The sequence below is a fragment of the Drosophila teissieri genome, chromosome 2R (genome assembly GCF_016746235.2).
Source record: "Drosophila teissieri strain GT53w chromosome 2R, Prin_Dtei_1.1, whole genome shotgun sequence".
Lineage (NCBI taxonomy): Eukaryota > Metazoa > Arthropoda > Insecta > Diptera > Drosophilidae > Drosophila > Drosophila teissieri.
The window spans coordinates 7,235,000-7,248,760 of record NC_053030.1 but is presented as its reverse complement, the minus strand read 5'-3'; the positions used below and the strand labels follow the sequence as shown (position 1 = coordinate 7,248,760).

Genomic DNA, 13,761 nt, shown 5'->3' with positions numbered 1-13,761 from the left:
TAATGCCAGGTCTGGGCAAAAGCGTTAAGAATGCCATTAGTTCGGACTCGAACCTCGTGTGAAAAAAAAGTGTTTCCACTATTTTTAAGGAGTGGTTTCTTTTATAGCTTCTTCTATAATTTGAAGGATTTTTTATACGTGATTATCCATAAGCAACCATTTGTGCCTAAATCTAAATTCAGCTCGAAGCATAGTTTGCAAACTGGGAGACCATTTCCCAAACATATCGATAACACTTCCAGAACGATATACGATATTCGCTACACGTCTCACGACTATCGGGCCTCTAGCACTTCGATATTGAATTCACACTCACATTTCGCCTAATCACATTTACTTTTCAACTTGTCGGTCGTTCGAAATCGAACAAGCAGAAATATAACGAGCAGAGCCAACATGCCGGACGCAGTGCAGCAGAGTTTCGTGCGTAGCTTCATCGACTACCTGAAGAAGCAGGTGGACGTGATGTCTCCGGACCAGAGCGAAAGCATCGAGGTGGCGATCCAGTGCCTGCAGGCGGCCTTTGACTTGGGCGATGATGTGGAGGCGGTGCCGGATGCGGATGGCCAGGAGCAGGCCACCACACAGAGCACCACTGCGAGTGCACCCGACGGCGATGCGGTGGCCAGCGGCAGCGCCGGCGTCGCCCCCAATAACAACATCGACATGTTCGAGCTCTTCCAGTCGCTGTACACCGAGCGCAATCCGGAATCCCTGGCCCTGGCCGATTCCATCAAGAACGAGGGCAACCGGCTGATGAAGGAGAGCAAGTACAATGAGGCCCTGCTGCAGTACAACCGGGCCATTGCCTTCGATCCCAAGAATCCGATCTTCTACTGCAACCGGGCTGCGGCCCACATCCGGCTGGGTGACAACGAACGCGCCGTGACCGATTGCAAGTCCGCCCTGGTCTACAACAACAACTACAGCAAGGCGTATTGCCGCCTGGGCGTGGCCTACTCCAACATGGGCAAGTTCGCGGAGGCGGAGCAGGCCTACGGCAAGGCCATCGAGCTGGAACCCGACAATGAGGTCTACAAGAGCAACCTGGAGGAGGCCAGGAACGCCAGGAACCAGTCGCCACCGTTGTCGCGAATAAGGGACGACCTAAGCTCCATACTGGCCCATCCATTGGTAAGGAATTTGTTCAACAACGCTGAGCTCGACGTGGAGCAGCTGCAGTCGATGATCCAGAACCCGATGGTTATGAACACCATTGGCCAGCAGTTCGCCAACATGGGCCAGATGCCGGCCTTGCCCAATGACATGCTGCAGATGGTCCAGAGCATCGCCAGCCAACTGGCGGCCGGTCAGCAAGGGGGCGGTGCTCCCAATCCGAATGCCAATTCTGGCAATGAACAGCAGCCGGGCAATCAACCTCCACCGAGCATCTAGGGGGCTGGACATCCCCAGGATCGGCGACAGACAGATTAAGTTTTTAAGCTGAAACTATAAATGTATTTTTAATGTTTAAAAGGCTTCTATTAACGCATATTTACATATATATTTTTATTAATGGTAATAAATAAATGCATAGAATACGCCGAGAGGCCTTGACGGTGCAAATTGTCGCTGTTGTAATCGAATTTTCAATGGATATTAAAAGCAAATGGGTTGCTGTATCTTCCTGGAGTGCTTGATGCATAAAGTTTATTTCATTTTTCTAGTTCGCTCTAAGTGGGGTCTTTCCCGTCGTTAAGAAAATAAACAAGTATCCGCAATTGCATGTAATTTAATGTTGCTTTTATTGAATTCTAGAAATGTATGCTTTCTATGTGGTTTCTTGCTGAGTTGCATCTCTAAGTGGTACAATTGTTAATTTGATTACATGTTAAATAAAAACTAATAGGTTTAAAACAAATGTCGATTCTCCGAACAATTTGTCGTTTGAAAATCATTTTCTTCAAATCGGTCAACTCGATTTTTCGCCGACTTGAAACTATGTTTTATATATTGATATTGCGAAGTTGAATAACTGGTTATCTTTATAATCTTATATTTATGCGTTTGACAGAATTGAAAGTAGAAACTGGAGCGTGATATAAATTCAAAACAATGCCAGCGCCTTTTTTGGGAAATGCATGAAAAGAAGGCGTGGCGTGATTTGGAAAATTTCACACTTATTTTAGCAAAAACATTTTTCACGAAAATAATAAAAGCAATGCGTGAGTGTGTGAGAAAAATGGATGTAAAAATGTTGCATTTACTTTCCGTGAGAATAAGTTGCGCTGAAAGGAGACGAAAGGGAGAAAGTTAATTGAAAATTGCATGCAATACTCACCATTTTCTGGGCAAATTATATTCTTTTTGTTTCCTTTAAAATGCTCAATTGCTTGGTTGCAGCATCGTTTCAGTTTTGTTTATTCTGCACGAATCCAATATCTGGTAATTTTTTGTAAGTCTACGGACTAGGGACAAACCATTCAAGTGAGGAGTTCTTTGCTGCTTTTCTGCCTCTCTATTCTTTACTTAGTATTTGTTGAATCGCCTGTTTCTGTAGCCTCCACCGCCGCCGCTGCCTCCTCCTCCGCCTCCGCCACCACCACCGCGTTGTCTCGTGCGATTGTTGTTTCCGTAGTTCTGGTTCACCTTGTTCGAGTATTTTCCGGATGGCGGCGAGTAGAACTTCTGATCATTGGATGGTCGCGCCTTCTTCTCCGGCTCCTGATCCTTTTCCTTGCCGTTCGCAGCGGCTTTTTCCCCAAAAGTGATGGGTGCATGGCGCTTGCCAAGCTTGCTCTGAGCGTACAAAAAGATTTCGTTTTTATACACATGTTGTTTCCAGTAAACGTAACTTATGTCCTTACATGTTTTGGTATAATCCAGGAGAGCACAATATCATGCTTGAATATGGGCGGCGAATGAAATAGATCCCGGATCAATACGTTGATGTTTGATGTCGTCTTTAGTGCCGTTTGCTTCAGTTGATTCTCCTCCGTTTTAAGCTCCTCTCCGGTCTTGCCCTTGAGCGCCTCCTCCAGCTTCTTAATATAACTGCAAGAGGGCAAGTATTATCGGTATAATAAATTATAGATAAAGAACGGCTTTTTGTGGGAACCTACCCCTGTGTTCCCCTTGCTAGATATTGCAATCTAGCTCGAAAGTCTTTTAGCTTTTCCGCATCCTCGACGAAACTTAAACTATTTGGATGATTCTTTCCCAGTGTGTGTAATGCGTACAGTAAGCACTCGGCGTGCGAGAACTGAAACGAGGGCGGGGTATCTCCCAGATCCTCGTCGCTCAGCTTCGGCAAAGGCATGTATTCCTGCAAAATATTTACATGAAATTCTCTTGTTTCTCGATTTACCAAGTACCAAGTACTCACCAGTAATACTTGGTAGACTGCATTTATGCGTTCGCTGGCATTGTCCAGCTTGTCTGTGTTGGTTATCATCTCGGCGAATACCTTAAGTAATCTAAGTTGAATTTGATCTTGCGACACTGCGGTGGCGATCATGTTCCAGGTCTTGATGGGCAGCAGTATATCGCAAACGTGAGCTACAAAGGCCGTGGATTTGATGGTTTTCTATATAAACGGCAAGAGATTAGATTTAGAAGTTCGCCAAAGTTGCAAATTCATGTGCAGCTATTGAAAAATTACCGAAAAGTAAGGCGCCGCAGCAGTGGCACACTGAATGAATCGCTCCACCACCTCATCGTCTACAGAAATGATGTCCGTGTCTGTGTTATTAAGCTCCGCCTGCTCCGTGGCCAGCTTGACGAGCTCAGCGTGTCCTGTGATAGTGCTTCCCAGTTTGGTGGCTCCCAGAATTGTCATGCACAGATGGAACTCATCCGCGGTGACATCCTGCAGAGCCTTTTTGATCTCCTCCACGATGAAGTCCTCGATTTCCTTGGTAATAACTGTTGGGCCCATGGTCAGCAGCTTGGTGGCAATGAACTTGAGGCAGCGCTCCCTTGTCGTTTCATCCCCGGTGGCGATTTGTTGAAACAATCCGGTGATGGAGCTCTTGGTGTCCAGTTTTATGATGGCCAGCAGAGAGTTGTTGACCTGCTGCAGTTCCGTGGGATCGTCCAGGATTAACAGCTGGGCCAGAGTATCTCCCACTCGGATGGTGGCATCTGCGTTTCCCTGACACAGTTTCGGCAGATCTTTGATGGCCTGGCGGCGGATCTAAAGGGATTAAAGGTTAGTTTGGGTTTCTGCTAAAGTGTTATGTTTTCTTCTAAATAAGTTAAGGAATACAGGTTTAGATAGATACTGGCTGAGTGTAAATATATCCCATACATTTGCATTTTATCGGACTGTTTTTTTCAACTGCAAGATTACAGTTTACCACTTCATTCGATTCAAACAACTTTTCACCACCCATTTAAAGGATTTTGGAGATGTCGGTACTTTTAATCCCATCAGTTGCGTACAGGCCTACGATTCCAAGCCCAGTGTATCATCTGTGTAGCTTCATAGGCTTTCTAGCGCTCCACCCACCTGTGTGTCGTCATCCTCGCACAAGTCAAACTGCGCGTCGATGGCTGTGTCGGCCAGATCCGGAAAGTGCTTGAAGAAGTTTCCAATGAACTGCGATGCCAGGCGCTTCTCCTTCGACGTGCCCTTCACGGCCTTAAGTATCTCCGAATATTCATCCACATGCTGCAAGAAGGTGAAATAAAGCGTACATATGTATGTACATATATCATATACCGTTTTTTGCGGCACGTTTTGCAATGGCGGCTTACTTCGGATATTTTATCGCCCGCCTCGGACAGAATCTCGTAGCACTTGTACAGTCGCTCTATGTTGTCCATCTTCTTGGCCGATAATCACTGTATTTGCTGGGTTTTTAAGCGTCTGTCGTTTACTTTACACCGTTTTTGAATTAGATAAACTGAGTGACAGCGTTTTCCTCTTAGTTTTTCACGTTGCAAACAAAATGGTGAGCGAGAGAATGTGACCAGAGCACCGGAGAGCAAAAATCCAGATCGATAATATATCGATATCTCTGTGAGAAAAACTTCTACTACCGTTGTTTTGAATCCAGAACGATATAATTTTAAAAATGTAAAACTACCGATATTCAGAAATAACTATTTTCAAAAGATGTAACTCGAAGTGATTTATTATACCCTTTACTCGTAGAGTAAGAGGGTATACTAGATTCGTTGTAAAGTATTCGTTGTATGTATGTCGATCTAACCATGTCCGTCCGTATGAACGTCGAGATCTCAGGAACTATAAAAGCTAGAAAGTTGAAAGTTTTGCCACGCACAATCTAACGCCCACAAGCCGCCAAAAACTGTTAGTGTTGTTTCTTCTTCGAACTTCCACTAACTGAGTAACGGGTATCAGATAGTCGGGGAGCTCGACTATAGCGTTCTCTCTTGTTTTTATTGAATTTACAGACCTGTTCATTGATATTGGATTAGCAATATAACTAAAAATAGTGATAATTTAACCAAATGACAATACCCAAAATCCCAAATTTATGCAACTATACTTCATTTAGTGCGAGGAACTAAGTCAATTCAATTCCGTGCGAGTGCGTTGAATGTTTCCATGAAGATTTTTATTATAACCACAGTCGAACTCTTACATACATAGTTCTAGGTACAAAATACATTAGGTATTTATGGAATTGCCTTCAAGGCCTGTTCAAAATACTCCACCATCATGGGGTAAACTTCGTCGTACTGCTGAATATTCTTCCGCCTGGCATTGTCCCGATATCGCTGCAGTGCACCGGAGATCAGCTCCAGTTTCTCCCGTTCAGCCGTGTGCCCATCCAGCCATTCGATCAAACGTTCGTTGGACCAGTTGGCCGTGGTGTGTGGCGACTGCAGATCCGCTCCAGCGTGTCCGAAGAGCAGCAGCAGCACTATATAACTGGGTACTAGAGAGTCCTCCCCGATTGTCTGCTTCACCAGCTCCTCGGCCGTTTGAACGATCAGCAAGGACATGGCTCTTAGCAGACGTGAGGGCTTGCCCAGCTCGGCGAGATTGGGGCAAAGCGGTTTCAGAGCCTGCTCCATGTGCTGACAGTCTTGTTTCAAACGCTGCCTTCCGGATGAGCTCAAAGGTCGCAGAATGCACAGGTTGTGCAGGAACAGCTCTATGCAACGTTTGGCCAGTTCGTGGCCACACTTTTTGGTCATCAGCTTGTCATCGAACAGGGCGATGTGATGCGACCAGGATCGGTTGACAAACTCCTAATAGTTTTATTGAGACACATTACTAGCACAGTATCAAATTCAAGACTTCACCCACCTGCAGTTCCTTCATGTACATCGACGGACCTGTGGTAGACATCCTCTCCGAGTTCAATCCGGGCTCCCTGTGCATACTCAATACAATGATGCTAATGGTCGTAATAATCGACTCCATTATCTGCTGTAGAATGGTGCCGATCAGCAAATCAGCCTGTTCCAAGGATCGGGATATAATTTCCCTGGCTGTTCCCGGTGTCTTTTCAAATTGCACTTGAAGATCACTAAGCATGCGACGCACTGAATCCTTATAGTAATACAGAACATTCGCCAGCTGAGTGTTTTGCTGCTGCTGCAGGTTGGGCAGATCCACGACCTGCTTAGAATCCGCTCCCAGCTTGATTTGAGCCTCTAGTTTTGTGCACAATTCTTTTCCGCAGGCTGCAAAAACATTTGCTATGGCATTCGTGAGACGGGAGTCGATCAAAGCAGCACTGAGCTCTGCTGAAGCTACACGAATGAAATTGTCCACAGTTTCGTTGCCGGGCAAATCGACTCCCGCTAGACAGGCCTTAAAGTTGGCAGCACACTTGCTAACGTAGCCCACTTCCAGGGGAGCAAATAGCTCGTTGTCAAACTGAAACTCCCCATGCAGACGCTGCTCCAAGCCACGAGCAGAGGTCAGGAGCTTCGAGAGTCCCTCCTGAAGGGTCTGGGTGACATGCTGGGGGCATTCGTCAAAGGATTTCCGCAGGAGCTGCTGCACCTGCTGCCAAAAACGCTGCGGAATGCACTGATCAGATGATTCTGATGTATAACCGAACTGGTTGATCTGCTCGAGAGCCGTTTTAAGCAGCTTGATTTGCGTGCAAGTCTCAAAAAGTTCATCATAGAGCAGCCAGTGAAGAGATTTCCAGAACTTGGCCCGGAAGTTTTGAGTAGTTGTCAACTGAGGAGTTTTTCCCGGTCCCCTCGAGGGACCTGGTTTGCTCACGCTATGCGTCGGCGACTTGTTCAGCACAGATATATCGTTGCCAGCAAAGCACTCTTTAAGAGATTGCTCCATGTCGGCAATAAAGGTAGCCAATAGGTTCTCCAGCGATTTTTCGAGCGTATTAAAATTCATAAAGATCTGAGGAAGAGGAACTGTAAAGTATATGCTTGAAAAATGTTTGTTATATCCACCTTCAAAGCATTAACGACTTGATTTTCATTGCGCTCCTGGAGCCCAGTGACCAACTGCATCTGCGTGAGGTTTCTTATCTTCTGAGCAGAGCTGATCACATAAGCTCGCTCCTGCTGGATAAAATCAATGTCCTTCAGCTCCTTGTCTTCGATAAGTTGGCCCAACTCAAAGTGGATTTCGGCCAGGCGTAAGACATCCTTGGTCCCTTTTAGTTTGGCCGTGAGGCTCAGTAAGGTGCCGGCCGAGCGGAGCAGGTGACTGACGTCGTGCAGACGTCCTAGCACTTGCGTTTGGTTCTCCACCTGCTGGTACTGCGTGTCCACCTGGCTCTTCAGCCGGTGTCCAGTTTCCCTGACCCGCTGCACATCCTCGGCGAGCGCGTTTAAGGCCGCATCGAAGCGTCCTGCGTGGGTGGCCTGCTGCAGTAGAGCTCCGTGCTTGTCCCGCACCTGCTGGTGCAGCTCCTCCTTGGTGTTCTGCAGTTGTTTGGACAGCTCCTGGATCTGCTGGCCAATGGTCAGGTGAGACATGGATGCGGTGTAGTCGTCATCATCTGAAGCAGCGGCGTTTGGGGACTTTGTTGCTCCCGGGTCTCCAGTCACCATGGTGCAGGAAGGTTTAATCTATGGCAATTCGAATTAAAAGCTTGTACTACACTTTTATTTCCATTAGTTGCAGCGATTTTACATAGCACAAACAAACTGTTTTTCCACGCAACCAAAAGCGGCCTGTAATCGATAACGCGGTAACGATTTTGCCTGGGTTTCTAACTAAACATATAAAAGGTATATATTGTTTGAAAGTATAATAAGCTAGTACTCAAATCACAATTTTAAAACCTAACTGCGTACTTTAATCTGAACGTGATAGGCCTGTTGCAATTATTCTATTTTGGCCCCTGACTACGCCCCTGAAACTTGAACTTATCGATAATTTGGGTCAGCTGTTGCTCAGTTTGTTTTGTGTAAATAATTGGATGCGGAGAAAAACTTATTATTGTTGCCATAAGTTTTCTAGTCTTGCACTTTAGCACATTTCCCATGTCGGACGACATCAAGAAGTATTTAGATGGCCTGCTGCAAAAGTAAACATCCCACAAGAAAGGCTTTCCTGCTGCAATTTACTTATCATTTTTCCCCGAAGGGTCAGCGGGCTGTACGTTATTCAGATTACGGATCGCGACGGAGTGCCCCTCCTGCGGGTCAGCCAGGAGAAGAGCGTGGACTTCGCCCTGATGCCCTCGTTCATACCTACATTCACCACCGCCTGCGATCAGGCCAGCAAACTGGGATTGGGCAGGAACAAGACCATCATCTCCATGTACTCAAATTACCAGGTGGTCCAGATGAACAAGCTGCCGCTCATCCTGACCTTTGTGGGCGCGGAGAACTGTAACACGGGACACATTCTCGCCCTGGAGCACCAGGTGGATGGCTATTTGGAGGACATAAAACAGGCCGTCACCGAGGCCTGAATTTAGTCTACACTGTAATATGCATACTTTTAATATTTACTAAATGTTTATACTTTATTGAGAACTGAATGAGTTTTGGAAATCTTAGGAACCAGTCTAAAACACCATTGTACAATTCCGGGAATTTATTTCATATTATTCGAAGGGTGATCTCAAAAATGAACAAAATTCCGAGTCCCCCGTTTTGGTGACAATTTTTTTTCGCCAAATGTGAACATTCAATTAAATTTCTTTATTTAGTTTCTCCCTTATAAAATAGTTTTTACTACACCTCAGGAAAGTACAGGGTAACCTAGAATACCTAGAATGTTTGCGCTCAAGGAAACCAAGGAAGTCTATAACCGAATCATGCATTCCATTATTTCAATTGCTTAGCATCCATTTCAACATTTTCATTTATTGATGTGCTTCGCTATATCTCTTTTAAAAATACTAGGTGTTTACACTTTATTCAGAATGAAACTTGATGTACTTTTCGCTTAAATGCATATACTGAGTTAATTTGCTACAATTCTTGATGGTTTTCCTGCTGCAGTTTGGGAATGATCTCGACAAAATTGATATTCTCCTTTAAAACTAAAATACAATCCCCAAAACTCTGGTCTACGCATGCCAAGCATACACATTTCTCTCTGGCTCATCTCCGATTGTTGAACCTTTCAAAGTTCGTCGTGCAGATTCTCCGACTCAGACTGGAAAGCTTCGCTGTCGCAGGCCGCGGGAGTTTCGAACTCAAAGAAGTATTCACAGCGGTTGGGTTCGCTGACGGCAGTGATCTTGGGTTCCAGAGCACAGCTGATGTTGATGGTGGCCGAACGGTTAGGTCCATTCCAACAGGCAGCTCCATTGGTGTACTGTTGCTGGGAATACTGCTTGGGCTCTCCACTCCATTTATCCCAGCGACCCAGCGTGGTTTCAGGGCCACCACTCCTCGACTTTTGTGAAGCCCGATCGAAGGGACAGAGAGTGTACACATACTCCCGATCTTCGAAATTGTAGCACTGGCCATCGTGCACAGCCCACTCCTCGGTCAGGCCGTAGCCCTTGTTGTTCTGGTCGTCAATCTCGTTAACCTCCTGCTGGATCTCGCGCAGGCTGCGCTCCACTTCCTCAAGAGCATTGCGTGCCTCATTGGCCTGTTGAATCAAACGCTGGGTCTCGGGATCGTAGTTCGGTGGCGTGACTTCTTCCACATCCGCAGAGGCTTCGCCTACGCCCACATCGGGTTCCTCATCGTCGTACTGATCCTCCTCACCCTCTTCGTCGGCTTCAATATCATCATCGCCAGCCAGGTCAGCTTGTTCTGGAATTGTTCACCAAATATAATGACTCATGGGCTTGAAAGAATATTTGTATCTCTGCTTTACGAGCTAAATTATTTTCACTTATCATTACCTTCGCTTGGCTTTGGTGGAGTGGGCTGGATCGCTTCGGTGGTAACCTCTGCCTGCTGGGCAACTTCCTCCGGCTGCGGCGGCTGGAACAGACCCTCAGCCAGCATTTGCAGCGGCTTAATCCGTGGCCAGGCCAACGTTACAAAAGCATCTAGATCCACCCTTTCGCGCTCGTCCAGGAAGTACTTGGCCTCCTCCACAGTGACCACGCCGTTGCGATCTCTGTCCAGATTCATGTCGACCATCAGTTCCGTGACTTCAACGAAGCCATCTTTGTTGGTGTCATAGCGCACGAAGGTGAGAGAAGCCTCTTGGCGCATCTGCTGCGGCTCCCGCTCCGCCTGAGCAGTTTCAGCATCAACCTCCCGCTGTTGTTCCTTAAAGATTTCAATGGCCTCTGACTCCTGAGCCTCAGCGGTTTGCTTGAGTTGCTCCTTTTCGGCGCGCAGAAGTTCCTGCTCCTTGCGTCGCTGGTCCAGCTCAAGGCGGCGCGCCTCCCGCTCGGCCTTCATCTGCTTGCCACGGGAAATCATCTCCAGACGCCGCTCAGCTCCACGCTTATGCAGCTCCGCTGCATTCCGCCTTTGGACAGCAGCCGCTGCCCCGAGTTCCAAACAGGTATTGGGGCAACCGACCACCTGTGACTCGTCGCTGCCATCGCAGCAGTCACAGATGCCGTCCTGCACCTGGGAACTGGGTATATTCACCGGCTGGTGACCCTTGTTCAGACAATGGAACTGGCCCTGTGGACAAGCCGAAGTGCCCGGCTCATCGCTGCCATCCGCACAGTCGCAGTAGTCGTCGTTGATCTGGGAGAAGGGAATGCTCCGGCTGCCATCCAAGCAGGTCCAACTGTTCTCGCCCGCCCGTGGTTGGTACAGTGAAGCCTTGGCCAGGGAGACACCTAGCGGACGTGGAACCTCGCCGGCAGAGCCGCCGTTCAGGGCCACCAGGGCCAGCACGAGCGGCACCAGCACCAATTGGCTGAGTTGCAAGCTTTGCATTTCGGCTGTGCTTAGTACTACTCCTAATTAATCTTCTATTTGAGCTGCCTCCCGAGTGCTGTAAATCTTACGTGGAATTTGCTTTGGTTTTTTACGAGTCGTAAAATGCCGGTGCAGCACTATCGATGGCAATGGAGACGACTATCGATAACAGCAGCCAGTAGCGAGCTTTGAAAAGGCTGAAGGGGATCAGTTTGTTTGACCAGCACTGGGAAGTTGGTTAGTGTATTTAAATTTGATTAAATTCCGTTGACGTTTTACGTATTATGGTATGATGCAAAATGACTTCCGAAGGGTTAAGAACTCCATGCACTGCTCACCCACTTTCTTTTCAGCAATGTGGCAACGCTGCCAAATCAGCTGCCGGTTTGTTATTTAACAGAAGTAGAGGACCAAAGAGCCCATGAAATAATGGAGTTCCTGACTAAAGTGTGGGCCAAAGAGGCAACTACCCAGGAAGCAATAGAAGCAGTCACCGGCGCAGCCCAGAAAAACCCAACACCAAAGGCGGAAAAAGCGTCTGCCAGCACGGAACCCACCGATGAAACCACCACTGCTCAGAAGGATTGGGGCTATGACCTTTATCCGGAGCGGAGGGGCGAAACCTTCAAGCCCAAGTGGACACGGGTCTTGTTCGGGATGGAGGGGCAGGAGAACATCGATCGCTTCAAGTGCGAGGAGAATGTCTACTGGTGTGTCAAAAATGGTCCGCTGGTGAAACTGATGATGGGAGCCCTGAAAAGTTCCGGTTGTCCCATCGATCTGCGCCGACACATCTCCTGCGAAGTGTGCGACCCCACGGTCACCGGCGGCTACGATCCCAAGCTCAACCAGATCGTGGTCTGCCAGAATATGGCCAAGAATAAGAGCATGGTCCATGGAGTGCTCACCCACGAGATGATTCACATGTTCGACTACTGCAATAACGATATGGACTTCCGAAACGTGGATCACCTGGCCTGCACGGAAATCAGGGCGGCCAACCTGGCGCATTGCTCCTTTTTGAGCGCAATGTTCCAAGGAGATGCCTCGCCCTTTAATGTCAAGGAAGCGCATCAGGTGGGTTCCATAGGTTGCCCTTTTTCGAGCTTAAATATATAACTTTATTAATTTCAGAACTGCGTCAAGTCCAAAGCCCTGGCGTCGGTACTCGCTGTGCGCAATGTGTCCAAAGCAGATGCCATCGCTGCTGTGGAGCGAGTTTTCCCCAAATGCTATGCAGACTTGGAGCCCATTGGGCGGAGAATCCGGCGCAATTCTACGGACCAACAGAAGGCTTACATGGAGGCACCCATGTATGGCTATGATGTATATTAAATTGTTTTATATGGCTTTTCTTTTTTAAGTACCTACACAATGTTTAATAAAACTATGTTTAAAGCTCTGGGCATTTTGAATGTCACGCTGCCAGACAGTTTTATATGTAAACCTAATCGCTTGGTTATTTATTAAATTATGTACGATTAGCCATGAAATGTACCAAGTTCATAAGATAAATTCAATTAGTACTAATCGCACTAGATCGTATATAAAAAAGGCTGTTGAGACTGATGCTTTTAGTGTAAGTTCTAAGAGCAGAAGAAACAAAGGCATGGAGGATTGTGAAATTATTGGAATGATATTCGAAATCATTGGCGATATGCTGTTTGGCAGTAAGTTGGAGGATTTAGGAGAAGTGGAGCTGGATAAATAGTATACAAAACGGACATTTAAGCCAATTTATAAATAAATAAAAGGAACGCACCTAAAAATCTGTTTTTTTGCAGGTGATACCTCATCATCATCAGATGATGACTATGATTCGTCAAGCACCTAGATAATGATAATCCGCAAACCTAATAGAAGTAATCAAGTGCATTAATCCACTAATATATACAAAATACAATTAACCTTCAAAATAAAGCTATAAATACAAAACAAAATTGTGAAGCTACCAAAGTACAACCACAATATGGACTGCTGTGAGCTGCCGGAAATATTTTTGAGCTTCCTCAACGACCTCTTCTTCTCAGACATAAGTAATGAATTTGTAATATTACCAAATAGGGCTGTAATCATATTATTTATTGTTGATAAAGCCGATGAGGAGTACTTTGGCGATTATAACGACGACTACAATTGAAATAGACCAGCGATCGTGAGCAAATAAAGTTGATATGAGCATTTACCTTTAAAAGCTTTTCAATAGGCATATACTCGTATATTTTCTGTATATTTGACCCAAATCATGCAATCATTTCTGATTCGAATTAAGTCCGAATTGGTTGAGCGTTTTTGTCATGGCTCATTAAAGGGGTCCGGGTCAAAACAGCTCTGGGGCCGCAATGCCATTATACTTGGTTACAAAACGTTGACAACACCGGATCGAAAATGTTTTGGGATCTACTCGGTGGAATTTTTGAGTTTATTTTCGGGCTCTTGTTTCCTAGTAAGTTTTTTTATATTATACCTATACCTTTATACCTGTTTTTGTTGCCAGGTTCCGGTAGTGGGGACGAACCAGACTCCGAGGAGGTGGAAACCACTTGATGGCCTACATGG

The 13,761-nt window shown here is 46.4% G+C and overlaps 8 protein-coding genes across 14 annotated transcripts; 5 read left to right on the top strand and 3 right to left on the bottom strand.

Moving 5' to 3' along the window:
• Positions 1-291: 291 nt before the first annotated feature.
• LOC122612172 (small glutamine-rich tetratricopeptide repeat-containing protein beta) lies at positions 292-1,566 on the top strand. The gene has a single exon (XM_043785611.1). It carries the CDS (start codon positions 397-399, stop codon positions 1,393-1,395), a length of 999 nt encoding a protein of 332 aa, XP_043641546.1. The 5' UTR covers positions 292-396; the 3' UTR covers positions 1,396-1,566.
• A 155-nt stretch (positions 1,567-1,721) lies between these two features.
• On the bottom strand, positions 1,722-4,909 carry LOC122612171 (apoptosis inhibitor 5 homolog). 6 transcript variants are annotated; one of them, XR_006325598.1, is made up of 9 exons: positions 4,699-4,909; positions 4,451-4,612; positions 3,602-4,135; positions 3,326-3,526; positions 3,063-3,265; positions 2,808-2,994; positions 2,421-2,739; positions 2,282-2,365; positions 1,722-2,228 (listed from the first exon to the last, which is right to left on the bottom strand). XR_006325598.1 is itself a non-coding variant. In XM_043785610.1 (8 exons), exons 1-7 carry the CDS (start codon positions 4,765-4,767, stop codon positions 2,470-2,472), a joined length of 1,626 nt encoding a protein of 541 aa, XP_043641545.1. In that variant the 5' UTR covers positions 4,768-4,909; the 3' UTR covers positions 1,722-2,365; positions 2,421-2,469. The 6 variants fall into 6 exon arrangements, 3 of the variants coding, with proteins under 3 accessions (XP_043641545.1, XP_043641544.1, XP_043641543.1); XR_006325597.1 differs by having other exon boundaries at positions 2,282-2,408; positions 2,470-2,739; XR_006325596.1 differs by having other exon boundaries at positions 2,282-2,739.
• A 590-nt stretch (positions 4,910-5,499) lies between these two features.
• On the bottom strand, positions 5,500-8,190 carry LOC122612831 (conserved oligomeric Golgi complex subunit 5). Of its 2 annotated transcripts, XM_043786681.1 has the most exons (4): positions 8,036-8,190; positions 7,348-7,971; positions 6,224-7,294; positions 5,500-6,165 (listed from the first exon to the last, which is right to left on the bottom strand). In XM_043786681.1, the coding sequence occupies exons 2-4, from the start codon at positions 7,951-7,953 to the stop codon at positions 5,587-5,589; spliced, it is 2,256 nt and encodes a 751-aa protein (XP_043642616.1). In that variant the 5' UTR covers positions 7,954-7,971; positions 8,036-8,190; the 3' UTR covers positions 5,500-5,586. The 2 variants fall into 2 exon arrangements, with proteins under 2 accessions (XP_043642616.1, XP_043642615.1); XM_043786680.1 differs by having other exon boundaries at positions 7,348-8,116.
• An 82-nt stretch (positions 8,191-8,272) lies between these two features.
• LOC122612829 (ragulator complex protein LAMTOR3 homolog) lies at positions 8,273-9,162 on the top strand. The gene is made up of 2 exons (XM_043786678.1): positions 8,273-8,432; positions 8,492-9,162. The coding sequence occupies exons 1-2, from the start codon at positions 8,389-8,391 to the stop codon at positions 8,820-8,822; spliced, it is 375 nt and encodes a 124-aa protein (XP_043642613.1). The 5' UTR covers positions 8,273-8,388; the 3' UTR covers positions 8,823-9,162.
• Positions 9,163-9,197: 35 nt separating this feature from the next.
• Positions 9,198-11,355, bottom strand: LOC122612827 (glucosidase 2 subunit beta). Its single transcript, XM_043786675.1, has 2 exons — positions 10,218-11,355; positions 9,198-10,125 (listed from the first exon to the last, which is right to left on the bottom strand). The coding sequence occupies exons 1-2, from the start codon at positions 11,218-11,220 to the stop codon at positions 9,482-9,484; spliced, it is 1,647 nt and encodes a 548-aa protein (XP_043642610.1). The 5' UTR covers positions 11,221-11,355; the 3' UTR covers positions 9,198-9,481.
• Positions 11,356-11,358: 3 nt separating this feature from the next.
• LOC122612828 (mitochondrial inner membrane protease ATP23 homolog) lies at positions 11,359-12,629 on the top strand. The gene is made up of 3 exons (XM_043786677.1): positions 11,359-11,489; positions 11,556-12,279; positions 12,337-12,629. The coding sequence occupies exons 2-3, from the start codon at positions 11,632-11,634 to the stop codon at positions 12,535-12,537; spliced, it is 849 nt and encodes a 282-aa protein (XP_043642612.1). The 5' UTR covers positions 11,359-11,489; positions 11,556-11,631; the 3' UTR covers positions 12,538-12,629.
• On the top strand, positions 12,617-13,036 carry LOC122612830. The gene is made up of 2 exons (XM_043786679.1): positions 12,617-12,872; positions 12,987-13,036. Exons 1-2 carry the CDS (start codon positions 12,617-12,619, stop codon positions 13,034-13,036), a joined length of 306 nt encoding a protein of 101 aa, XP_043642614.1.
• A 135-nt stretch (positions 13,037-13,171) lies between these two features.
• Positions 13,172-13,387, top strand: LOC122614819. The gene is made up of 2 exons (XM_043789480.1): positions 13,172-13,238; positions 13,299-13,387. The coding sequence occupies exons 1-2, from the start codon at positions 13,172-13,174 to the stop codon at positions 13,340-13,342; spliced, it is 111 nt and encodes a 36-aa protein (XP_043645415.1). The 3' UTR covers positions 13,343-13,387.
• The last annotated feature ends 374 nt before the right edge of the window (positions 13,388-13,761 follow it).